The sequence below is a fragment of the Parus major genome, chromosome 3, assembly GCF_001522545.3.
Source record: "Parus major isolate Abel chromosome 3, Parus_major1.1, whole genome shotgun sequence".
NCBI lineage: Eukaryota > Metazoa > Chordata > Aves > Passeriformes > Paridae > Parus > Parus major.
The window spans coordinates 11,195,585-11,221,075 of NC_031770.1; the positions used below are offsets into that span (position 1 = coordinate 11,195,585).

Sequence of the window (25,491 nt, forward strand, 5' to 3'; positions counted from 1 at the left end):
CCATCTTGGATTTAAAGGGGCTGCGCCGCTGAGAGGGCGGGTGGTGCCGGCCGCGGGTCTCGCCCCGCCCCCGCCGGGACCGGGACAGCGACGGGGACCGCCATCGAGGTCTTGCGCCGAGCAGGTTGGACGGACGGGGTTACGGGGGCTCGGTCGCTCCCCTCGGCGGCCCTGGCGGGGGGAGGACACACGGAGCCCGGCGGCGCAGGCCGGAGCGGGGGCGGCCTTCCCGGGGCGACGCTTCCCCGCCGGCCTGGGGGGCGGTGGGACCCCCGCGGGCAGCTGGGGAGGTCCCTGTAGTGGGGCTGCGGCTGGCGTGGTTCGGGGACCGTGGTAGCCTGCCCTGGCAGCTGGGGCAGCGGAACGAGCGGGGGCGAGGGCAGCTTTCGGGCCGTGCCCGCCGTAACGCTGCGGGGTCGTCGCTAAGGGCGCTGCCGGCTCTGCGGACTTTGGAGCCGGCGAGGCGCGCCCTGCGGGATCAGCCTCCTTCAGCTGATCACCGGGGGAGCCGCTGGCTCGGGAGCCCTGCCGGTGCCCGCTCTGCTCGGGCAGCTCCCGGTACGCCTGGCCAGGAGCGCCTGGCCTCCCCGCGGGCAGGGCCGAGTGCCACGCAGGGATGGCCGGCGGAGGCCGGGAGCCCCCGAGGGAGGAGCGGAGTTTGTGGCAGCTGTGGGTCAGCCCCAAGTCCCGGCCGTGGCTGTTTCCAGGGTGCTGTGGGCACAGACTGCGGGATTCACTGTTCTATAATTAGTCTGCGTCTTCATTGCCAGGATTGGCTTTCACCGTAACACAAATAATGTATGTTTGCGCTCCTGCTATGTAACTTATGCGACATGTAAGTGTTCCATAGCTGTACGTACCTCACAGCCAGACGGGTTTGTCCTCCAGAACTAGGGAACGGAGGACAGCAAGGTGCTTTAGGAAAGAAATACGTGTTGTGAGATGAGGCAAGAGAGAGCCTGCGTGTCAACATGGCTGGGCTATTCCTCCTGGGACACCTGAGCCCTTTCCCCTTCTGGGGGAATCCGTGAGGAGGGACAGGAACACCGGTGCAGCACTGGTTCAGGCAGATGTAGGTAGCTGGGGACATCGTAGGGAGCACCATGATAGTTATGTGTTACCATGGATGTGATGGCTGTAGCAGCAATCCGAGCTGAATCCTATGTCATTGTCTTCTCTCTGAGAACAGCCAAAGACTGAACAAGCGCTTCCCAGCAGTACCCGGCCGAGCCCCACACTGCGCAGTGTGGGCATAACAGGGCTCCAGCCTTGCCAGATCTCCTGGCCAGTTGCTGTGGGCACAGCGATAGCAACCACGCAGCTGGAGCTCTGCAGCTACACCACCTTGGCTTTAGGGGCTGGGATGGGGTCAGCAGTGGCGACACAGGCGAGGGTGGTACCGAACAGCATGTAAAACCTTCCGCCACAGGATGGAGGGTGGGATGGAACAGGGCTTTGGTGGGCTGAGCAGGAGCCCGTTGATGGCCAGTGCTCCTTGGACAGCATTTGGCGGCGCCGCGGGGGCTCGGCCATGGTCCTGGGCGCTGCCGTGGATCCCTGAGGAGGGAGCTGTGAGCTTGGCGTGCGTGGCGCTTTCTGCGCTCCCAGGAGAGCGTCCGACCGTCCTGTTCCCGGAGCCTGTCCGCATCCCTCCCCTCCCCCTGCCGCAGTGTGGTTGGCTGCCGAGCGCCGGGTGCCTGCGCCGCTGCTCGCTCCCGGGGCAGCGCGGCAGACGGAGCCGCGCAGCGCCGCGGCCGCCGCTCCTCCGCCGCCTCCGCGAGCACCGGCGCTGGACAAGCCGCTGCAGGCAGCCAGGTACCGCTCCTCTGCGGCGTGGGGCGGGGGACATTCCCATCCGGTGACTGAGACGGGCAGGGTGCCCAGCCATCCTGGAACAAAGGACCGCTTTGATGCGCAGTTTCAGGCAGAGCTGGTGAAAACTTTTTTTCGCTTGTGAAGCTTTCACTTAGCCAGGTGGGCGCAGAATTTCTCTGTGGTGGTTCTGAGGGGTGAAGGGGTTTCTCCGGCTTGTTGTTCCAAGGATACGGAGCGGGCGTGCCTCCTGCTGCCAGACAAAGCCGGAGAAACGATGACGGAGGCAGGTCATACAGCAGTAGCTCTCAAAGAGCCTTGTATCGCCCCAAACCGTCTTTTCATTAATTAACTGCTTTCTAAGCTTCTCCGAAATGGAGATGCACCCTACGAAAAGTGGTGGGCTGGGGGAATCGCTGGTAAGCTTCTGTGAAGGAGAGGATGCGCTTGGGAGGAGGTGTCTGAAGAAGAGCTGGGGGATGGTGCTGCGGTAGAATGCTCTGGCCAGGCAGCCGGGAGAAATCTGCACAATGGTGGGAGGCAGCAGCATATTACCAGAAACAGCAGGCTTCCCTGCGTCTTGCATAGCTGGCATCTGGCACTCTGCTGCAGTTCCATGCTCGGGCATGGAACTCTCCTCTAGTGCCCTTGGTCTCCTCTCTGCCATGCCACCTTGGAGATGTGGAAAACACCCCTGCCTGTGCTTGTGAGGAAAGAGGGTGGCGTTCAGCACACATCAGGTCAAAGATCTGGCCAGCTCAGACACAGGGTAAATAAACATGGCTGTGCTTTGCTGTAATTGGCAGAAGGAGCAGGAAGCATGTGTTCTCTCATCTGCTGTTTTGGAGGAATGTCCAGGTTGAAACAACAGCATTAACCCCAAATACCACAATGGCTCTTGGGGCTCAAAGGACACGTGGCAAAATTCTGACCTTGGCAGAGTTTCTGGATAAATGCTTAATTTGCTGGGAAAGAGCCATGTAGCTCCTCAAAGAGCTCTAGCCAGACAGGGGAGCCAGAGATAGAACAGATCTTCTGCTTGTTATGCAGGTAGAGGTTTGTCCTTGTGACTTTGTCTGCCTTGCTGCAGTTTACAAAACCTGTTTGCTTGTGGAAATAGTAGCGCAGTCTTGCAGCCTGCAGCTGGCCTTTGTGGGTGCCCCACGTACACCATGGGGGGAGCGGGGGCACACCAGAGCCCTTCAGGGCACACAGAGTGGCTCCAGAGCTCCTGCTGGCCCCATCTGCATCCTGGTTATCTCCTGTACTGCTCAGGCACATCCAGTGCACAGCCCTCACATTAGACAGATGCCTGCAAAGGCACTGGCTCCTGGGAATTACTCTGCCTGCTTTAATACTGCTTCATGCTGTCAGGGCAAGGTAATGGCTCTCGCTCTGTTTTTTATAGTGCGCGACTCCCAATCAGATTCTGAAGCTGAGAGGAGATGCTTGCCCTGGCTCTGTTCCAGCTGCTTAGCTCTTGTCTCCACTAGCCTGGAAACATGTTTTAATGGTGTTTCGCTGTAGTCCCAGGCGCAGCAGATGCAGAATGGATTTGGTGAGCTGCTGCAGACATGAACAAGTTTAAAAACAAGGTCTTATCAGCTGATCTGGAGGTGCCAGCATAAGCTTGCTGGTGGGAGTGGTGATGACTGCTGTTCTCATTCCAATGGCCTGCTGGAAGGTGCAGGTTTTCCCAGCCAAAAAGCTGGGATTTTTTTGGGGGGGATGTAAACAATATGATATACAATCAGAGCAAAGTGTGTTTCTGCTAATGGCAAAAATCAGTGCTGGTTTGTTTGGTGTTTTTTTTGTTGGTTGGTTTTGCTGTTGTTGGTTGTTTTGTAGTGTTTTGTTGGTTTTTTTAACCCTTGTTGCTTCCAATATCTGTACTCTTTGGTATTAACAAATGGAGTGAGACCTTTCTGGTCTTGAAAGGAGTGAATGACCTGATACGAAGCCTACCAAACTACCTGCTCTGTCTTCCTCAGAGTGCATATTCGTATTGGAATTGCATGATGCTTTGATAATACAGGAATTGCTTGCTATGATCAGTCAGAACAAACAGCAGTACCTTTTGTCTTGTCCATTTCCAGCTGTGGGCTGGAAGGTGGGAGGGTATGGGAAGCTCCTGTGTTCTTTCTGTAGTGGTGTGAACATGAGTCACTGTGGCCAAGTCCTTGTAAAGCCCCCTTATCACCACCTTGCCCTGGGTCTCAGGAAGGTTATGTGACGCTGTGTGTTTTATTAGAGATTGTGGGTGGTAGGGAGCTGAAGCTTTTGAGACAGAGAGGGGTGTTGAGAGACTCCCTTCATGCTCTTTCCCTTTAGCTCCAGTCTCCTTGCGGCAGAGCGCTTCCACTCGAGCTGCAAATCTAGTTCCTTAGTCCTCGTCCCCTGGGCCTCTTGCAGCCTGCTGGTTAGCACAGACATTCCCAACACAAGCCTTCCAGTATCTAGGAAAAAATCCCAGAGGTTCACAGTCAGCTAGAGCTGGCATGTGTCAGCTGCTGAAAGAAGCAATCCTGTCTTGATCCCTGGGCAGCCCTCCCTATCCCCCGGACAGGCAGTCAACTTGTACTGTGTTATGCATGACTCTGAGGATTGGGGAAACTGGTCTTTCTGGGCTTGGAGACTGGCTTCAAAGCCATGTGAGGAGATGTCTGGATGCCAAGTAAAGTCCTGGTTTTGGGGCATAGGAGACAGCTCCTTGCCTTTACTGCATGCTCTGTTGCTGCAGGTGGATTGCTTTGGGAATCCAAAAACCCCTGCAGAACCCTGCTGGAAGGAAAAAGGCACTGCATTCCCTTTCTCTGGGCCTTGGATCAGTTTCTAGTGCTGTGGTGCCTTGCTCCTTTGTCCTGAAGAGGTGCTCACTAAAGGCAAATGCATTGAGTTTATCTGAGGAATTCAGATGAAGAATTTTTTTACCTTTTTTTTTTTTTTCCTCCCACAAGAGTATGGTTAAGTCACGGCACAGGGTCTGAAGAGTTTGTGGGATCTCCCTTTTGGGAGATGGGTCCTTTAGCTAGACACAGATACCTGATCAGATACCTGCTTTGAGTGAGGGAATAGACCAGAGATCTCTAAGTGTTCATTCCAAGTAATGCTCTTCAAGTAATACTCAAGCCAGACTCTTACTGAGGGAAAAGTTCCAACACAACAGTCCCTCTATAGTATTTGAAGTCATCTGTGTGTTGGTTTAACTCTCTAGACTGTCTGCAGTGCAAGAAGGGTCTGGGCTGCAGGCTGACATTGGGAAAGAACTTTGAGCAGAAGACAGGACTCTAGATGTCCCCCTATTTTGGCAGTAGGATGTAGAAACTTATGAGACAACTGGTGGCAGAGAATGTTATGGACATTAGAGTTTGAGTGGAATCTTTTGACTTTACAATTGAAGCTCAGAGATATGCTGGGTATGACCTCCCAAGATGCTGACTCCTGATGTCCTCTTTGTGTGTTCCTAGACGCTCTAAGGGAGCATCCAGGCATTTCTGGCAACAGTAACAAGCATCACAGAGGACAGTTCCTGCTCTGTGCCTCCCGTGAACCTCAGCATTTCTTGTTTTGCCCATATTAGAGCATCTGTGGAAATACCAACTTCAGTGTGGAGCTCAGCAGCACCAGTTTGTCCCTTTTCTGTGGTTCTGCTCCAGGTGACCTGGGGTGGTGACCCTGAGCACAGTGGCTCTTCTAGCAGTGGTGTTTCAGTGTGCAGATGTTCCCGGCAGTGTCAGTGTGCCCTGGCTGTGCAGTGGAAGCCTCAGAGGCTCTGCACAGCTGACTGTAATCTCCTACAATCTGTTTGCTTTCTGACACTGTGGTAGCAAAATAAGAAAATTTGTGCTCAATGTGACACAGCTTCTGTGGTGGCTGTAACTTTGTCACTATGTTTGCTTTTTACTGCTTTTATATTATTTTTCAGCATCCAAAATATTAGGTCTAGTTTTGTTGCAGTGCCCCTTAGGAGTGAGAACTCACTGTCTTATTTGCAGTCTCGCTTCTAGCTTCATTGGAGGTCAACCAGTCATTCCAGAGACCCTTTGTTGCTCAACGGTAATGAGCTGGCAGAGATCCAAGGAAAAACAAACACATCAAAAAACCCTCCCTACTTTTATCAAGTCGTTTTGCTTCCCAAATTTATAACCTTGCTGTTTCTCCAGGTAGCAAAAGCATGTCTCTCAGGAGGAGACTGGGATAATTATGATGAAGCAAGACAATGCCCTGTGTTTTCATTTCTATGGAAACCATTGCTGTCTGTCTCCCAAATGTGGCCACTTGTTCTTGCTGTGGGTCAGACATACTCTTTTTCCACAGGATGCTTTTTTCCAGAACCTAGCTGTCTTTCTGCAACTACCTTACATCACTTATATCCTTAGATCACCTTCTCCTACGGAAGAATTTGCTGCTGAAATTCTGTTTCGCTTCTTTACAGAAAGTGCTGGCAGACTATATGCAGTTTGAAGAATGCGGCAGTTATTGTCTTGTGCATGCACAGAGGTGATGAACTTCATTATCAGAGTTGTTTTTAGACCTGAGATCTCTGTCCTGTTGTAGTTGATTGCTGATTTTCCTGGTGCTGCTCCCCACCCCCATAGTCTTCTAGCATAAGGCATCATAACCTAAGCTTTAAGATTCACTTGGACCCATTTAATCTGGCATCCTTGTAGATGTTGTGGGTTGAAGATAGCAGTGAAGCTTCCAGCTCTTTCCTCTTAAAGGTCTCGCATGTGGGAGCAGTTTTGGGAGGCAGAAAAATGAGCTGCTGAAATTGCTGATGCTTAGCGATTTTGCGGTTATGCACTTGAATACAGGAGGAAGGTTTTTGCCTGGCAGGATGTACTTGCTGATGGATTCCCGGCTGATTGCTGCAGCTGCCACAAAGCTCAGTGCACGCATGTTCCTCCTCTGTCCTCCAAACGGGAGCAGAAGAGGGGAGATGAGATGGGTGTTGTCGGAAAGGCAGGCTATTCTAGCAGCTCTCTGTAAATAGGGAAGACGTGCCAACTAGAGCGGAAACTTGCGGGTGGAGACCTGGGCTGGGACACCTGCAGGTCCATGAGGACTGCAGCAGGATAAGCTGGGAACAGGGCTCTCCATCTCTCAAGGAGCTTGGTGGAAAAGCATTCTTTCTTCCTATTCCAGTCTGAGCCCCATCCTGCAAAAGACAAACCATGATGTGTCCCTTCCTCTCTGCAGAAAACCTCTGAGTGTTTTTTCTGCCTGGGTAAAGGACACCCAGTGCCCCTTACTGAATGTGAAGGAGTAGGAAGGGTGCATATACAGCAGCCTCAGCCTGCCTGACCTTGGTGTTGGCTGCCACAGTGAGTGTTTCCTCTTTGGAGGGCTGAGCACTGAGTGTATAGACCTGACAGCACTGGGAAGAACTAGAAATAAGATCTCTGGGGGGGAATTCCTGCTTTGGAAGGTTAAGTCAGCTCCCACTGGTGTTTGTGGCTTTTCTTTGCTTTACAAGAGGTAGCAGCATTCAAAAGACTTCTCAGCAGTCTCCTCTTTGTTTTCTTGTTGACCAGCTTTGTGTTGTTCTTAGGTTTTGTACCCTCTGTCCAGTCTGGACAATCCTCTGTCCACTGTTGAACATGGAAACATGTTGGTACCTAGCAGAGCTATGCTTCCAGGATGTCACCCTAGGGGAGAAAGGCTGATGTTCTTACAGATGTTTGCACATCTGTAAGAACCTCAGCCAGTGAGAGAAGAAACTCCTCTTTTGGGATGTCTTGAAGGATCTGAGGATGTAGTTGCAGGGTAGGATGAGTCTTGGATGCTGTGGATCAGGATGCTTTGGTTTATTTTTCCTTCGCAGTCTGAAATCTTCACAGTTTCAAAAAACAAGTTGATTGTGAGGACTGTGAAACGCGTGAACATTTTCTGCTGGAAGAGCTGAAGAAAGTGTTGCTGTAGTAGAGATGCTGATGGTTTAACACACAGCAGTTTCACAGTTGAGGAGCAGTTATGTTTACAGTGGAATTAATGAGGCTGATTTTCTATGGATCTGGGTCTTGTCTTTCTGACTCTGTTACCTAGCAAGGTGTGAGGTCTGGTGGCTTTTTATTCTGTAACATGTTCCTCTTCCCAAGGTGTTTGTATTACACTCCTTAAAGATGGCACCATAACTTTATAACACTTATGTGTCTGTATGGGCATAAGTGATGCTGCTGTGAAAAATGTCAGTATTTCACAGTTGGCCCAGTACACACAGGGACTTGTACTGCTCAGCTGTGAGAGTTTCAGAGCAGAGTTCTATTTTTTTGTACATTGGGTATGAGGCCATTACTGGATATCTTCTTGTGTCCCAAGCATTGCCTGTGGTCCAGAGAACCGCCACTTGCCAGTTTCCCTGTTTGCAAGCGAGTCACGGTGTTTCCTTCTAAGTTGGAACCAGTGATGGGCCATTTAACCCTTTAGCTGTTATTACTTTGGGTTCTGTGGAAGAGGTAAGTGCCTGCTGAGCCTTCCTGGGAAGCTGTCTGGACCTATTTTAGAGCATGAGAGTGCTTGGCCAGATGAAGCAGCACTAACACCCTTTGGGCTGACAGCCTCTTTTCTCTAGGGCTGGGAGTCGTTGCACATTTCTTCCTGAGTTGTGCTCACCTGCAGAAGTCTGCATTAAGCAGGGCTTTCCTTATTGCTTGAGCACTTGATCCCACTCCAGGTGTGTCAGAAAGGTGGGAAAAAGAATAACCAGGGGAACTGTTGACCAGAATGCTTAGCTGCTGTTTTCTGGAGGATGAGTTTGGAAGATAGGGTATCAGTTGCAACCAACTCTCAGCAAACCTATTTTTACTTTTGAAACAATAGTCTATGTCCTTTATCTTGACCTTAATAAGGTTTTTCATGCTATTCTTATCATATAGTCTTCTCCAAAGCAAACTGGTGTGTGTCATGGTCCAGATGAGACTGTTTTGGTATAAAATGCCCAATGTGCAGGGTTAACTGCATTGGGAGCATAACAGATACCCAAAAGTGAAAGATACAGTGAAGTATGATTCAGAATTGGTGCTGATGCTAGATCATGAAATGAACGTGAAGTCAGGATTGTGACTTTGGGGGAGGATGACTCAGTTCTTGTTCAGAGGTGTGAACAGAAACCCAATCTTCAAGAGACACGAGGTGTTTCTGCCCTGCTTGAGGGTTCAGTAAGGTCTCCACTGTGTGTCGAGGGTTTGCTCCTCTTCCTGAGGGATGGATGTACCTCATGGGAACAGAAACCAAAGAAGTTGAGAGTTCAGGCCTACAAAACAGCTGGAGGTAAAGCGAGGCTAAAGAAGAGGACATGAGTGGGTTTGATAATGAGATGTGTGTACTTGAAACAATTGTCCCAGTGCTGTTTGTCATCTTCACTTTAAGTGCTGCAGTGAGGAGGAAGCTGGGCCTCTCTGTTGCTCAGGGCCCATTCCCCAGTAGCTCCCAGGCACTTGGGCAGGGTGCACAGATGAGGAGAAGAGGAGCCCTGCCAGAAAGGGGAGCTCTGCTTGCTCTGTTCTTGTAGCTGGGACAGTATTTCTGTTCTCTCAGTAAAACAGGCACAAGGCAACTGCTGAACAAAGCTCAAACCATGCAGAGGTGGGTCCGGCAGGAGGTCAAAGGCAGATCTGCTGGCAGCAATCCTCTCACCTCCTCCCGTGTAGCTTCTGGGCAGTTTGCCAGCTTCCTGGCAGCAGGGCCCTGGGCACTCAGGTTGCAGAGGCCTCTGCCAGCTCCAGGTAGCAAGGAGGTGCTGCTGGGCAGGTGCTGCCTGTGCAGGGCATTGCAGGAGGCTGTTTTTGGGGTGACCTGATAGCAAAGTGGGAGGTGGCTTTACTGTTGAGTAATGTGAGGAGGCTGCTGGGGTGGCCCAGCTGGTGGAAGAGGCTGTGACTGTGCTAGATGAGTGAGTCATACAGCAGCCAGGGTCTTGCAGTAAGGGGTCTTGCCTGTCTCTTCTGTCTCTCAGCCGCTGGCCTATTGTGTTTCTTTAGCTCCTGGACTTTGTATGTAGGGATCTTGCAGCCACACTAACATTGTGGGTTGTAGTGTTTGGTGTCTCTGTGCAAAAGCAGTAACTGGGTACTCTCCCATTGTATATCTGGGGGGAGCAGAACAGGGAAGGAGTACAGAGTTCTTAGCTCATCCTTAGGAGTCCTTGGGGTGGCAGCAGGGTGAATGAAGATGGAAAACCTGTTGGCATTTCAAACCAACACCTGCAAAAGGATTATGTAAGTGTGACTGTAGCTGTTGGTGTATGTGAGCTTCCCCAGTCAGGCAGTGGTGTAGTGTGTCTTGCTGGCGGCATGTCCCTTAATGCCACAATGACAGTTCTGTGCTGAGGCTGTGATCTTCAGGATGTACTCTTCTGGTCAGGCATTATTTTGGCACAGTAATACCACTGATGCCTCCCTATCTGAGATGCTCTTCTAGGAGATTTTCCTTTGAGGAAGCAGAAAGTTTTGAGCTGGCATCCCTCCACTTTGTGTTCCCTTCTGGAGTCAGAAGAGGTGCTGAGCTCTGACAGCCTCTCTGCATCAGTGGTCTGTGGGCAGAAGGTGTATAGATTGCAACCCCAGCTCTGCTAACCACAAATCTCTGCTCTTAAATAGAAGCTAAATTAGTCTTCCCCCTGCTGGGAGTGTGGAGGTGTTGGAGGTCATCACTGGTTGTAGCCTTTTTGTCTCCTATCCATGTGGGTCACCTGCCTTGGTTGCCAGCACTCCCAGCCACAAGAGCAGGGGCACGTGCCCTGACAGCTGCCTGCTGCCAAAGGGAGAAGGGAAGATGAAGAAGAAAGGCTTAGAGTAGGCAATCAGTTAAATGCTGTTTCTGACTGCTTGAAGGAGGTTGTGATACTTGTGTCTGGTTGTGGCTTTCTGAAACAGCCCTGGGGCACTCTGGTTTTGTCTTGGTCTCCGTGCAGGGCTGCAGGAGTAGGACTATGTCCACCATGGTGTACCCAAGGGAGGAGAAACTGGACAAGCTGAGCCAAGAGGAGATAATTTCCAACACCAAGCTGGTAATGCAAGGGCTGGAAGCTCTCAAGAATGAACACAACTCCATCCTGCACAGCTTGCTGGAGACCATCAAGTGCCTGAAGAAGGATGAAGAAGCCAATCTCGTGCATGAGAAATCCAACCTGCTCCGCAAGTCAGTGGAGATGATAGAACTGGGGCTTGGAGAAGCTCAGGTGAGAGTGGTGGGTGATCCCTGAGGTGTTATCTGGGATTGACAGAGGAAGGGTAGATATGTGGCCATTTTCCATAAGCTGCAGGGGTGGGAAGGCTAGCCTGGGTGGACCCTAAACATGCATGTGAGGGAGAGGCAAGATTGTGGTTGTTACTGACTGAGACTCTTAACAAGGTGATGATGGCATTGTCCAACCATCTGAATGCCGTGGAGTCAGAGAAGCAGAAGCTGCGTGCTCAGGTGCGGAGACTGTGCCAGGAGAACCAGTGGCTACGTGATGAGCTTGCCAACACCCAGCAGAAGCTGCAGCGTAGTGAACAGACAGTGGCTCAGCTGGAGGAGGAGAAGAAACACCTTGAGTTCATGAACCAGCTGAAGAAGTACGATGAGGATGTCTCGCCTTCGGTATGCCCCAGTCCTTATGAGCAACTGCTTTTGTGGGCCTGGGAGGTTGGACGGGGAGAACTGCCTATGTGTGATAACATTACTCTGGATTCTGCCCCTTCCCATGCACCTTGTATCCCATGCATCAAGGATGCACCTATGCATCCCTGTAGCAAAAGGGGGCCTGCATGAGGCAGAGTCTCTGGATTTTGTTTTGTGGGGGGACATGGTGGCAGAGACAGCAGAAGAAACTGAGTGTGTTGGTGGGCTGCAGAAAGGCCAAGAGTTTGGCAACTGACTCAGCCCAGGCTGCTGCTGTCTCTGCTGAGGACCAACAGTATTTGTGATTCTCATCCTCTCAGGAGGAGAAGGAGGGTGACTCCACCAAGGACTCTCTGGATGACCTATTCCCAAATGAGGAGGAGGAGCATGGTCCTGGATGTAAGTGTTTGTTCATGCATGGGAGCTGCCTGTGTCTGTTTAAACCTGCTGGGCCAACTGTGCTGTGTTTATTTCTGTGCCCACAGTGCCCCACCAGCACAGCAGTGCTGTGGCAGCTGCCCAGCAGGGAGGTTATGAGATTCCTGCACGCCTGCGCACCCTCCACAACCTTGTAATCCAGTACGCCTCCCAGGGACGCTATGAGGTGGCTGTGCCACTCTGCAAGCAGGCACTGGAGGACCTGGAAAAGACATCAGGCCATGATCACCCTGATGTGGCTACCATGCTCAACATTCTAGCACTAGTGTACAGGTGAGCGTGGTGGGAAGGGCAGGACTGGGCCAGGACAGCTTTCTGGATCTCCTGTTTCCCTTTACAGCACATCCTGGGGCGCTCTCCAAGCTTCCTGTTGTTTGCCTTTCAGAAAGGTTTTGGCCTAGATGGGCTATTTGGTTTGCCAAACTCCCATCTATAACTAGGGACTGACTAAAGCAGGGAGGAATGGAGAAATGAGAGGACTGTGAAGGGTGGGTCTGTGTGGAAGGAGCTCTGTTCATAGTTCTCCCTGCTCTGGGCTGTAGTGTCCAAATGCCAAATAACTGGTTGACTTTGCACTGCAGGGATCAGAACAAATACAAAGAAGCAGCACACCTCTTGAATGATGCTCTTTCCATCCGTGAGAAGACTCTAGGCAAAGACCACCCCGCGGTGAGTGTCTCTCTCCTCTTTCAGTCACTTCTTCACCTTTGGGTGCTGCTGGGGCACTGTTTCAGCAGTGTTTTATGATTCAGTATTTCCTGCTGGCTGGTTCAGAATGGCCTGTAAGGAGTTGACTTCTCTTGGATCCTGCAATCCTCCAGGGCAGCCTTCTATCTCTGGACCTCCTTCTCTTGAGAAGCAGCAGTACTGCAGGCATGGAGGAAATGGGACAGTCCGTGTTAGTGTTGCTTGTGCCCCTTGTTTGGCCCAGCTGGAATTTGCTTTGTTTCATGGAGAAGCTTCTGTCTCTGTAGGTGGCAGCGACTTTGAACAATTTGGCTGTTCTCTATGGCAAGAGAGGGAAGTACAAAGAAGCAGAGCCACTGTGTAAGCGAGCCCTGGAGATCCGTGAGAAGGTAAAAGTCTCCCATGCTCTTTCTCCTTTCATCTCTCTCTGTGGGCTTTCTCCCGTTACTTCAGTTCATGTGGGAGATCCAGGGCCTATCTAGTTCAGCTGCTGATTCTGCCACCACCTTTCCTGTCTCTCCAGTGTTTGCAATTCTGGAGAGGCCTGCCAGGAGGTGGAGGCTGGAATTTCTCCTCCTTGCTCCTCCAGACCTTGGCTTTTGTCTGACATAGGCATGTGCTAGGGGGACTCTGATGCCTACTAATTCCAGGAGTCTGCTGCAGTCTTTGTGGCTTCTCTTCTTCTGTTCACCCAGGTTCTAGGCAAAGACCATCCTGATGTGGCCAAGCAGCTGAACAACCTAGCCCTGTTGTGCCAGAACCAGGGCAAGTATGATGAGGTGGAGTACTATTACTGCCGGGCCCTGGAGATCTACGAGAGCTGCCTGGGTCCTGATGACCCCAATGTGGCCAAGACCAAGAACAACCTGGTGAGGCACTGGGGAGAGGCCATGTGGTGTTGGGGAAGGGGGGCTGTGGGAGACATGAGCCTTGTCTCGTGCTTAGAGACAGAGCAATAGCTGCAAGTGGTGGGCAGAGTTTAATCTGTTTCCCAGTGGTGCTGGAGCTGTTTTGTTTTGCTTGCAGGCTTCCTGTTACCTGAAGCAAGGCAAATACAAAGATGCAGAGGTGCTGTATAAGGAGATCCTTACCCGTGCTCATGTGAAGGAGTTCGGCTCCGTGGATGGTTTGTACAGCAGAAGTCCTTGGGGCTGGGGAGAGGTTTCCTGGCTCTCAGCCTAGACTTGCCTGGTTCTGGTGTTGCCCAGACTGAGGGATGGGATGCCTTGCAGGGCCCCTGCTTTGGGCAGCCCTTGAGATGCCGCCATTCTAGTGTGTTACACAGTTCTCCCTCTTCTCTCAGGAGTCTAAACCCAGTCTTCACAGGGCTGGGAATAGTAAATGGCACAATCATGCTCAAGCATAGGCTGAAGTTTCTCTTGTGCACCTGGCACATGTACTTCTGTTGGGAGGACTTGTTCTTTCCTTCCCTTGTCCTGCCTTTGCAGTGTTGGTTGCCTCTCTTAGGACTCTGGGCCAGGGACTAGGGGGAGGATCTGGAGTGTCACTTCCCTCTGATGAGGTGCTAGCTCTTGGGACAGAGTGCTGGGCTGTATAGGAGGCAAAGAACAGCATGGGGTGGTGAGTGGACCTGTTTTTCACTCTTCCCCACACAGATGAACACAAGCCAATCTGGATGCATGCAGAGGAGAGAGAGGAGATGAGCAAGGTGAGTCTGATCTCAGGGGATTTGATCTTCTCTTATTACACCCTGTCTCTTATCTCTTCTTCCTGGAGAAGCTGTAGTCTGAAGAGCTGCCAAGGCCAGGAGGTGTCTGGAGAGGAGGTACAGCACTGCTGCTCCCTGGGCCAGCAGGGAGGGAAGGCCCATCAGAGAGCACGGTGTTTTTCCTTGGGCAAGGCTGTTCAGTCTCTCTGCCATGGCTGCATGCTCTCTCTGCTTTAGTGATTGATCCCTCTTGGGCATGCAGATGATGGAAGATGGCAGATGGCAGAGAGTTGTGCTGCTAGGCCTTGGCACTCTGTTCTGAAGAGCTGCCAGTACCCAGAGCACAAGTGGCTTCTGAAGCAGCTCTAAGGCTCTAGGGAAAAATGGAAGTCAAAAAGAAACTGCTGCTGTCACCTTGCTTAGGAAATGGAGCCATATCTGGAAAAGGTCTTTGCACAGGGCAGGCCCTAGCTGGCCTCTGAAAGAGGATAGAAATGGACTGTGCTTGCCTTGGACCAGGCTGAAAGGCAAAGCTACTGTTGCTTCTGCAGCCCAGGCCCTGCACTGTGGTCAGTAAACGCAGCAGTCGTGTCTTCGCCAAGTGTAAGGCCCTGTTTGGTTTTTGGCAGGTGGGTGAAGCAGCAGAATGAAGGGTTCTGATCTAGTCCTCTACCTGCAGTGGGACTCTCCTTTTCTTTTGCCCTCAGAGCCAGCCCCAATCCTACAGGGTTCAGGCAACAGTTGGGCAGGTTTGACTTAGTGACTGTGAGTCCCATCCTAAAAGCAGCCCTAGAAGTAGGGCAGTGGCAGGTGCTTTCCACAGTATCCTGTGCTTTCCCATTGAACCACTCTGCATGGCTCCCAGCACAGGGCACTGCTCAGCTTTACAGTGTTGTGGGTGCTGTACTGCAAAGGCTCTGCTGCGAAGAATCTGCTCTTGCTGCAGCACCATCCTTGAGAAATCCAAGCTGGAGTAGAGTCTGGGTTCCCCTGCCCTGTCTGGGACTGAGACTCTTCTGATGGTGTCTTTGGAGAATTTAGGGGTCAAATGTAGATAGCTATGCTCCAGATAATGCAAGCTCTGCCATGGGGCAAGGGAGCAGGCTGAGACCCACAGTTGGAGTACGAGATTAATTTTACATGTGAGTCTCAGGCAAGGGCTAAGTCTCTTTCCCTGACTCTGGGACTACTGTCCTCAAGGCAGCTGTGCCTGTGCCCTAAGCAGGGTTGGCATTCCTGTTCAGGCAGCAGCAGTAGTCACAGACCTGCTTGTATTCCTGGCCCAGGAGCTGGGGTTGATGTGCTCTGCCTTGTGCTGTTTCCACATCTTCTGTTAAAATGTATTAAATTCCTCTGACAGAGCTTGACTACTTTTGTCCCTTGCCCCTCTTTCCTGGCAGCAGAGTTCATGCCATCAGCAGGCATCCTCTGTCCCTGGTGCCTACCCAGGCTGTGTAGGCACTGGTGTGAAGAAAATTACATGTGCCTATGGCACAGGGAAACTCTGGCATGTGAGATAAAGAGCTGAAAAGTGCTGTGGCAGTGAGTGATCAAAATGGTCCCCACAGAGAGAGTTTCTTCTGGGCTATAGGGTAACTCGTGCTGTGGAGCAGTGGCTCCCTGCACCTGCTTGGTGCCATGGTCCTACGGACCCAGGGCTAGCAGCTACTGCCCTGGAGTGTGGGTTGTCCAGATCTTCCTTCTTGAGCATCAAGCTGTGCCCTGTGCTATTGCTCTGGCTGGCAGCCCGTTTGCAGCTGGCTGGGACAGGGCCAGCCAGCCAGCTTTGGGGTGCAAAGGCTGGGCATGGGGAGGGGACAGCTAACTGGGCTCAGCTGCTGTAGGGCAAGCCTGACCTTTTGTAGGCCAAAGGCTGGGGTGTGGCTGTCTGATTCCTTTGGTACCCCTGGCTGAGGATTTAGTGCCCATGGAGACTGCCATGTCTGTGGGGTTTTGTCTCCCATTTGCATTTTGGTTGGGGTGTCATGCCCTCCATTATGCCATGAGAATAGGCTGTGTTGTCCCTGCTGCCTTTGATACCATGGAAGACGGTAAGGAGGTGAGATTATGCTCCTTCCTGAAACTAGGATATCACTTTTGCTTGTGACCCAAATCTGTTGCAGCAAACACGCGTTTAACTTTACTACCAGGAAACTGCTGGGCCTCATCACTGCATTTGCATATTGTGTTTCCAAAGGTTGAGCTGGTGCAGGGGTGCAGCCTGAGGTCTGACCCTGGCATCCAGTGGCAGAGCACAGGCCAGAGAAGGGTGGTAGGTATGGAACTAACATCTCTCTTCTCTCCTCACCCTCTAGAGCAAGCACAGAGACAGCGCTCCCTATGCTGAGTATGGTGGCTGGTACAAGGCCTGTAAGGTTAGCAGGTAAGAGCTGGTTTGGGGGCAGCTGTGGACTCTAGAGGGGTGACCAGAGGGCTCCTGCTCACCTCCCCTCTGTCACCACAGCCCAACTGTGAACACCACTCTGAGGAACCTGGGTGCTCTGTACCGGCGCCAGGGCAAGCTGGAGGCAGCCGAGACCTTGGAGGAGTGCGCAGTTCGCTCCCGGCGACAGGTAACCCCAGAGGGACCTGCCCTGGTGTGGGGGGCATTGTAGGGCTTGGGGTGGCATGTTATGGCACTGCCTTGGTTAGGGTGTGGTGAGGGACTCTCCTGGGCCTCTCTGATGTTCTTTGTTTATGTTCCCGTGACACCAGAGGGCTTTGGTGTTTGGGGATGCATTTGTGTAGAGGTCCACATGTGTGTAGGTGTGTGGAGTGGCACATGTGTGTGTGGATGGAGCAGATGTCCATGTGTGGGGAAGGCATGGCTCACTGGGTGCAGAAATACTGCAGCTGGTTAAGGCAGGTTACTGGATTTGTCAGCTACTGGGGAGAACTATGCCTACTGGGATGTTTCCTTCACCCTAATTTTTTTGTCCAGAGGCAAAAAATACCTAGAATTTCTTAGAGTACCTCTTGCCTTAAACTCCTCTCAATCCTCAAATAATAAAGCAGGAGCTGTAAGCACCTAGCACAAGACTGAAGGACAGCTGAATCCTTCATGCTTCAAAATGTGAAGGAAAACAGCTGTCAGCTTTGGGGTAGCAAGCCCTTGTTCCACAGGGTTGGTTTTGGCCTTGTGGGGACTCACTGAGCTGGGAGTTCAGAGACTGCTAAATGCAGGATGGCATTTGGCTCCATCCTGGTTGTGCTGGGCAGTTTTGGCTGTGATGGGGCAGTGGCCAAGAGAGGGAACAGGAGCCAAGCACAATGATGGCACAGTGGATCTCTAGAGGGAAGGAACATGGAAAGACAAAACACGGTTCTTCCTTATCGTTTCCTACTTGCAGGGCATTGACCCAATCAACCAGACGAAGGTGGTGGAGATCCTGAAGGAGGGGGATGGCACAGAGAGACATCGGAGCCTGGGGGGCAGCGTCAAGTACGAGAATGCCACAGACGGTAGCGAGGAAGTGAGTATGGGCGTGGAATGGAGCGGGGTAAGTACAAGACACCATCAAGAATGGCCTCAGCTGGCTGCCAGAGGGAAGGGACAGCCTGGCTGAGGGCTGTCCCTGCGTGGCCTGTCGTGGCATCCTTGTCTGCCTCCATTCATTCCCTGCACATTTCCTTCCCCTTTCTTGGCATGAGCCAGCCAGCCCGCAAAGGTGCGTGTCTGGGTCTGGCTTCTGGTGTACAGAACAGATATTCCCAGCTGAGGGCTCCTGCTTCCAGGGAGCTGCCAGGCCCTGGCAGTGTGCAGCATGAACTGGTCCTGGTCTGCCCTTAATCTTAGGCTTGTAACCTTATTAACATCTCTCCCTGCTGCTCCCCTCTGGAAGCCCTGGCTGAGAGCATCAGCCCCATCTCGGGCTCACCCAGCCTGTGAGAGCCTTTTGGCTGTCTGTCCTGCACTGTGCCACTGATGATGCTGAACCTGGGCAGGGGTGTGTGTGTGTGATATGCCTGGTGTGTCTGTGGTGGATGGACTGACTGACTGACTGACTGCAGGGCACAGGAATAGTCAGTAGCCAGCATCTTTACTGTCCCCCTCTCCTGGTCTCATGCCCTCAGCAGGCTCTGGCCAAGCAGAGGGGATAAAAGGCAGGTCTTTGCAGAATGGCAGGGGGGGATGACCAGTGAAGGCAAGAGACTGGTGTTAACTGAGGAACAGACAGGGCAACCTGAACCTGTCTAGGCTTGCTCTGAGCCTGAGGGTGACTTTGGTCACTAGCACTGAGTTTGGAGAAAGGTAGTGATGCAGGGCTGGAAGAGGTGCCCTGTGTCTCCTGCAAGCAGGAGGATGGAGAAGAGGCAGCAAGTGAGCATGGTGCTGGTGGGTGCTTGGCTCAAGGGCTGTTAATGCTTACATTCCTTCTGCAAACTCTGAGAGCATAGAGTAGCTGGGGTTGTTGTAACCTGGCACAGGAAAGGCACTGAGCACACAGAGTCCTTTGCTGCCCCCTTACATTTGCTGTCACTAACCCTTCCCCACCTGGCTCTGCTCTATCCCCACTTGCATGAGCTCCCTCCCTTCCTCTTTTTCTTCCCTGTTGCCATGACAGCCCTTCAACACCCAAAGCCTGAAGCCTGCTGGCTCTCTTGATTGTGGATTGTACGTAGGAGGTGGCTGAATGGGATCTGAAAAACAGACCCAGCAGTTTTACCAGATGCAAGGCTGTCCTTTGCCCCAAGTCTTGGCATCAGGACCAAAGAAGGCCTTAGCTCTGGCTAAGCATCAGCTCTAGGCCCCTGCACTCACCATTAGTAAGGAAGCAAGACAAGCACAGAGGGGAGGGCTGCAGGTTTGGATTAGAATCACCTGGTCCCTATGCTGGCTGGTGTCTTTCTGCAGCTCCTTCTGACTGTGCTTGGTGTTGGGTGATCTCCTAGCACTGGTGATGCTTTGGGAGACCTTCCTGGCAATCTCTGAGCTGATCGTCCTAAGGCAAGTAGGTAGTGCCACCCTCTCCCACAGCCAGAATCAGGGAATAGTCTCTGCTCATATGACCCTTCCCCAGGGGTCTTAGCAGAGCTTCCCTGACCCAGACAGCTGTAAATAGAGGATTTGAGGGCTAACCCAGCACCCTGGGGGACACAGCTGCTGCCACATGATTCCTTTTCCAGGCTACTGAACACATAGCCAGTCTTCTCTTCTGAGCCAGCAGCCCTGCCCTGTACTGAAGCTCTCTGCAAAAGAAGGCTGAGGCAGCTCCTGCTGCTCCTGTCCATCATGGCCTGTTGTTTTCTGTGTTGGTCCAGAGACCTCAGATGTGCTGCCTTAAAGCAGCCTCTGCTGCCCTCCCCTAGCTGTCCTCTGCTGCAGGCAGGGCTGTGGGAGTCCCCAGGGTGCCCTGCGCCCATAGGCAGCTCTGGAAGCACCTCAGGGCCTGGACCAGCTGCTTGCTGCCCAGGTAATTGGGATGTGAGAACAGGGGGATAGCACCAGCTCCATGGTGCAGAGGTCTTGGCGGGTACCCAAGGCCCAGGAGCAGGGAGCCCTTGGAGCAGAAGACCCAGGCTGTTCCTTCTTGAGCTAAGCTGTTCCTGCCAGTCCAGTAAGCCCACTAGCAAAGTGAGGCCACAGTTCCAGCTTCACAAGACTCTTTACCAGCCCAGAAGTGGCCTGTGGTCTCTGCATGCAGCCTGGGCCTTGTCCCACCTGCTCCCTAGGTGACCTACAACCTCACAGCCTTGTAAATTGTGTCTTTCTCCTCTCTGTGCACTAGGCTTAAATGCCTCCCGAGACTCCCTTTCCCCTCCACCGCAGTCACCTGGATGTTTGTGTTGTACCTTCCGACTTTTCCTCCACACCATCCCTCCTTCCTCGGCGAGAACTCCACGCCGGTCCCCCAACCCTCCTGGCGCGCGAGGGCACCGCGACGCCTGCAGAGGAGTGCCTGGCCACATGGCCCAGCTCCAGTCCCGTGGCCAGCAAGAGCAGGAAGAATCTGCGAGGAGCTGCCAGCTCCCCCAGACCAGGGTGACGAGCCACCATCCCCTTGCATGCCCCCACCCCTGGCCTGCCCTTGCACATCCCTGGGGCCCAGGCCTGCAGGGGATTGTCTTCACTCCAGGCTTACAGACTCCGTTGTCAGTAGACATCCTCAGCCCTCCTAGCTTGTTCCCTCCATCTCTACAGAGGCTCGAAGATGCAGGCTGTTATGGGTCAGTGAGGCCTGGCCTAGGCAGGGCTGTCATGTGCCCAGTTGCTTTCTTCCCTGTAGGCTTAGCTGATATTAGTGCCTTGTAGCAAACCTGTGCTGGCTCCCAGTGGGATGGGTTCTCCCTGCAGCACAGGGCAGTCCCCATCTTGCTCCCCTCCTCCCTGCTGAGCTCTGTAACCCAGGAGCAGTGTGTGGGTCTCTCTGCAGGGGCACAGGAGTGTAGGGCAGTCCATAGAGCTACTGTACATCCAAGATGAGGTGAGGGGACAACAGCCAAGGACTATGTACAGGAGCTGGCCAACACAAGCATGTTTGGCTGTGACTTCCTGACTGGATGCTATAGCCAGGTTCCTCATCTGGCATCAAGGGGTGAATTAGCCCCCCATTGCTACAGTGTTCTTAAGTGTGGCTGGTGGGAGAAGTGGGGGTGAAGTTGTTTGCTGTTCCTTGATAGCAGAGGAGGGATAGGAGGAGAGTTTTTTTGCAAGGGGCAGACCCCAGACCATTAGAAGTGGCTGAGATGGGGAATGGCCTGGATTGGAGCAGAGTGGTTGGGAGAAAAAGAAGGTACAAAGACAGATGTAAGGAAGCAAAGGGCGAGGGCTGGAGGTGCTCTGAGCAGGTGGGAGCAGATGGGATGGCTGGAGAGATGTTGCTGCAGGGGTAGGGGATGGATTGCTCACAGGTCTGTGGGGCTGATTGCAGTCTGGCTGTCCCTAGCCAAGTGGGTGGGAAATGTGTAATGCTGTTACCAACAGGGTCACAGTGCTGACCATGAGGGGGTGTGAGTGGCTCAGTGCCTCTGATGGCTTCAGGCCTTCACAGGGTCTGGTGCTGTTAGTCATTACTGGGATATGGAATGTGTCCCAGGGCCAGACCTCCACTGTCTTGGGTCTCACATCCTTGAGTGTACACTCTCACCCTGCCTCCTATAGGAGGGGAACCTCCCTGGCTCTCATATCTGGGAAGAAAGCTGGGAAGGCTGTAGGCAGCTAGATAGAGCCCAGGGGCCAGCACAGGACTCCTTATTTATTTAGCTAGATCCTTTCTTTATGCTAGTTAGCTGGCAGGTTGTGATACTAAATGTGCTTATGTCTGTCTGGGCCTGGCTTTCCTGTGGTGGTGCAGAGGCCTTGGGGTATATGCATGCTGCTCCCCTGGGAGCTTGTGCTTACTGAAAGGAAGCTTGTCCCAGGATCATGGGGTGTGGATCCCAGGGCTGAGCGCTGCAGGGCTGTACCTTCCCTGCCTCCATGCTTCTGGAAAGTGGTGAGTTCCCGGTGCAGGGTGTGTTTGGACCTCAGGGCCACCTGCCCCTGTGCTTTGCCATGTCCTGGACCTGGTGCTGTAACAACCATACCTCTAATTAAAGGTAGACTGACCCAAATTGCTGCCCTGTGCTTCTTTCCATGCTCTATAGGCCAGCGTCGGTCAGCCCTGGGGTGGTGGGTGCAAATGCTGCTGGAGCAGGTTTGGGGGTGCTTGGTGACTGTCTGTGTGTGTACAGGGGCATGTGCTGCCCCCAGGGCACCTCTTCCAGGCTGAGCATTGGAGATGAAGGACCCAGCTCCACTGTGTTTTTCCCTGTCCTCCAAATTGGAGTTGCTGCTAACCTCAGCTCTGTAGCCACGTGTGGCAGGGCGGTCCTGGGGCAACTGAGCTTGGACCTTCCCCAACAGGCATTTCTGTTTAGCCAAAGAAATACCCCATTGTGTCCCTCAGTGCTGAGTTCTACATGCTTCCAAATCCTGCCCAAGTCCTCTGCCTCAATGCATTAGGCAGGGTTGGGAGCATGCAGTGGAGAGGAGCTTAGTGGTGGAGCTGCTTGGTTTTTTTTTGAATGCTCTCATCCTGGTGGGTGCAGTGGGGTGGGGGCTCTGCGGCAAACCAAACCCATAAATGTTCTGGGTTAAAAATAACCCGTCAGAAAACGGAGTGGGGGGAGAAGAGAGGCTATTTTTAACCCAGCATGCAGCAGCATTTGGTTCTGGTGTTGGTCTGCAGTCAGTCTGCATCACGGCAGCTGGGAAAATGTGGCTCCATCCTCCAGCCCTGATACAAGAGCATACTTCCTGGCCTGATCCTGCTGCCCTTGTACCATGGTCCTGCTCCCCTGTCCCAGCTGTGTTCCCTCTTCCACCCCTGGTTTATGTGCCCTGGGAAAAGCAACAGTGCCTGGCATAGCAGTACCCTGCAGGGAGATTGGTGACTCAGTTTAAGTCTGGTGGGGAGGCAAAAGACACCTCTGCATCTTTGCTAATGCTGCACACTTGATGTTCAGCTCATCCAAAACCTGCCTGGGATGCCTTGTGCAGAAATTGAATTGTTTACTTTGCTGCTTTGGGTGCTCTCTGCATTTCTGGTGAGTGGGTCCCTTTGCAGCAGCAACACATGGCTCTCAACTTGGAAAACCCTCATCCCAGTGAGAATGTGAAGAGGTTCAATGCACTTGTTTTATCCAAAAAGGGATGAGATGAATACCAGGAGAAAGGTTTGCTGGTAGGAAGAGTCCTGGTCAGCTGTTAGACAACAATCTAGGGCTGGATCAACTTTGGGTAATCAGAGCAGAGGAGCGCTGGAAAAGCATTCCCCAAGGGCCACAATCTGTAATGGTCAGCACAAAGGGTGAGTGGCCTAAGGCAGAGACCCTGCCTACCTGCAGAGCTGCTTGGGCAGTGCTGAGGTAATTGCTGCTGCTAGCCTGAGACACAAGGCATTCTTGTCATTTGGAGTGCTTCAAAGGGGCTCCCTCACATCTTTATAAGGAGTAAAAGGGCTTTTGCCATCACTTTACCTGTTTCTTCTGCCCCAGTGTTCCAGGGGCCATTCAAAGCAGGAGCAGGGAAGACTGGTGTTATCAGGCCAGCAGAGCAAAAGTAATTCCACATCAGCAGTGGTGTCACAAGCAGGCCAGGCCACAGGAGAACAGCTTGGTGGCATGATGACACGGTGGCACGGTGTGGTGTCATGCTGGCGACTCGTGCCTTGCATGCATGTGGAGCAAAGTGCAGGAGGTGGACTGGAGCCTGTCAAGGGCTGAGTGCCTCACTGAGTACTGGGAACTTTGGAGCATGTGGGAGGAAAGAGGCTCAGCAACAAGATTTCAGGCTGGTTTTGGTCTTCTGAAAAAGCAGGCAGACATAAAAAGCTCCCTGTAAAGTGCCACCCCTAGGGTAGCTAATGGGGCTGCATGAAGCTGAAGTTGGGGGCGCCTAGGAATGCAGTGATTGATGCTTGCTTGGCAACACGGTGCTGGTGCAGCCAAATGAATCCATCCCCAGTGGAGCTGCCTGAATTGCTCCAAAGGCTAAAGCTCATTGTCTTGGGGGTGTTAGAGTTGGGACAAGGCTGTGTGTGCAATGTGAAATGATCTTGTGTGATGTGAGTGAGCCTGCAGGACCAGGGCGTGCATCTGTATGAGTGCTGGACAGAGAGGAGGAATGGTGATGGTGTGGTGAAGAAGGGCAAGGGGAGGGGGAGGATGAGGATGGTCTCCAGCCAGCAGCAAATGAGAGTCCTTGAAATGAAAGTCTCAACAGCCTGTCCTGGCCTGACAAAAGCGTCCCTAATCTTGGGACTCCCTTGTTGCCTCCCTGGCCACTTGGTAGTTGCTGCCTGAGCTGTTGCAGGTGATGGAGCTGTGTCATGTTTGAGCAGGACTGTGCAGATGCCAGTGCCATTTGTGCTGGCAGCCCAGAACAAGTCAGCAACCTGCACTGGGCAGGAGGGCTTATCAGGCTGGATGAGCCAGACAACAGCGGCAGGGGTCCCTGATTCCACGATTATCACATCTTATGGAGAACCGGGTGAGGGGAAGCCATGTAGTGAGCAGTAAGCCTGCTCTGGGCCAGGGCTATACCCTCAGTGCACATGGGCAAGAGGATGTTTGGAGCCAGTTCCAGCCACTCATCAGCAGCATGCCAGAGCCTGATCAGTGCCACTCAGCCATCACCCTGGCTTGTGTCTCTGTGTCCAGGATGGCAGTGGCACTCTCCAGCGCAGCAGCTCTCTGGGAAAAATCCGGGATGTGATACGGAGGAGCAGTGAGATGTTGGTCAAGAAACTGCAGGGCAATGGTCCCCTGGAGCCTAGAAACACCAGGTACGTGTGAGGGTCAGGCTGTGTACCGAGCAGAAGGGGGCCCTGCCGCCTTGTGTGTCTGGGTCTGACCAAACACAGCACAATCACATCTGCTCTCCTCTGTTTCTTTATAGCATGAAACGAGCTGCGTCCTTAAATTACCTGCACAAGTCTAGTGATGCTTCGTTTGAGGTAAGCACAGTGTGAGTGGTGGGGCTGGTACAGGACTGTGCATGAGGCTGGGGGCTGTGGCCAGTGGCACAGGGGGTGAGGGGCATATTAGTGGGCCCGAGGATGCAGTGCTGAGAAGCCCTGGCTTGTAGCCCCTCGTCTGAGGTCAGAGCACCGAATCTGAAGATGTTGCTTCCAAGTACCCATCTTCCTCCCCACAAAGCTCAGCCATAGACTGGCAGCAAAGGCAGCAGCTGCTGTGTGTGACAGCAGCACCAGGGCCATCCTGGCTTGCAAGGCAAGGGGTGCAGGAGTTGGGGTGGCAGCTTTCGGGCATGGGGGTGGAGTGCAGGTACCTACCTCATGGGCACTGTATTTTTTCCAGGGCACCCAAGGCCTCCGTGCGGAGAGCAGAGGCCTGAGCGCCAGCAGCATGGACCTGTCCTCCCACAGCTCCCTGCTCTCCTCCAACTGAGCTGGCTGCTCCGCTGCTGGGCACCCTGGCTTCGCGCTGCACGGGGCAGCGCCCGCCACCTCCCCACACCAACTACTCTGTACTCCCCATCACCGGTTCTCGTGCCACCGTCTGCCTGCCCAGCCCGGCCTCCCCCGGGGGTCCCTAGCTAGTTCGGGCACCGCAGCCCGCCCGCATGCTCCTCTGCTGCTCACCGGGGCCCGCAGCTCTGGTGGCCGCATGCTCGGTACCGGTCACACACGCTCGCCAGGTAGAATCGCCAGCCCGGGGAGGGGGGCTGTCCCCGGGCCGGGGCAGCGGCGGGAGTGCCCCATGCCCCCGGGACTCCGGTCCCCCGCCGGATGATCGCTGTACTTTATTTTATTAAATAAAACCGACCCTAGAAGCGA

At 53.2% G+C, this 25,491-nt stretch overlaps 1 protein-coding gene across 5 annotated transcripts; it reads left to right on the top strand.

The window, feature by feature from the left end:
* On the top strand, positions 1-25,491 carry KLC4 (kinesin light chain 4). 5 transcript variants are annotated; one of them, XM_015622605.3, is made up of 16 exons: positions 1-124; positions 10,724-10,990; positions 11,164-11,394; positions 11,736-11,814; positions 11,901-12,126; positions 12,435-12,522; positions 12,828-12,929; positions 13,236-13,409; positions 13,567-13,666; positions 14,157-14,209; positions 16,525-16,592; positions 16,674-16,782; positions 17,560-17,709; positions 24,353-24,477; positions 24,591-24,648; positions 25,013-25,491. In XM_015622605.3, the coding sequence occupies exons 2-16, from the start codon at positions 10,742-10,744 to the stop codon at positions 25,100-25,102; spliced, it is 1,902 nt and encodes a 633-aa protein (XP_015478091.1). In that variant the 5' UTR covers positions 1-124; positions 10,724-10,741; the 3' UTR covers positions 25,103-25,491. The 5 variants fall into 5 exon arrangements, with proteins under 5 accessions (XP_015478091.1, XP_015478093.1, XP_015478094.1 ...); XM_015622607.3 differs by having other exon boundaries at positions 17,560-17,682; XM_015622606.3 differs by lacking the exon at positions 1-124 and adding an exon at positions 1,726-1,815.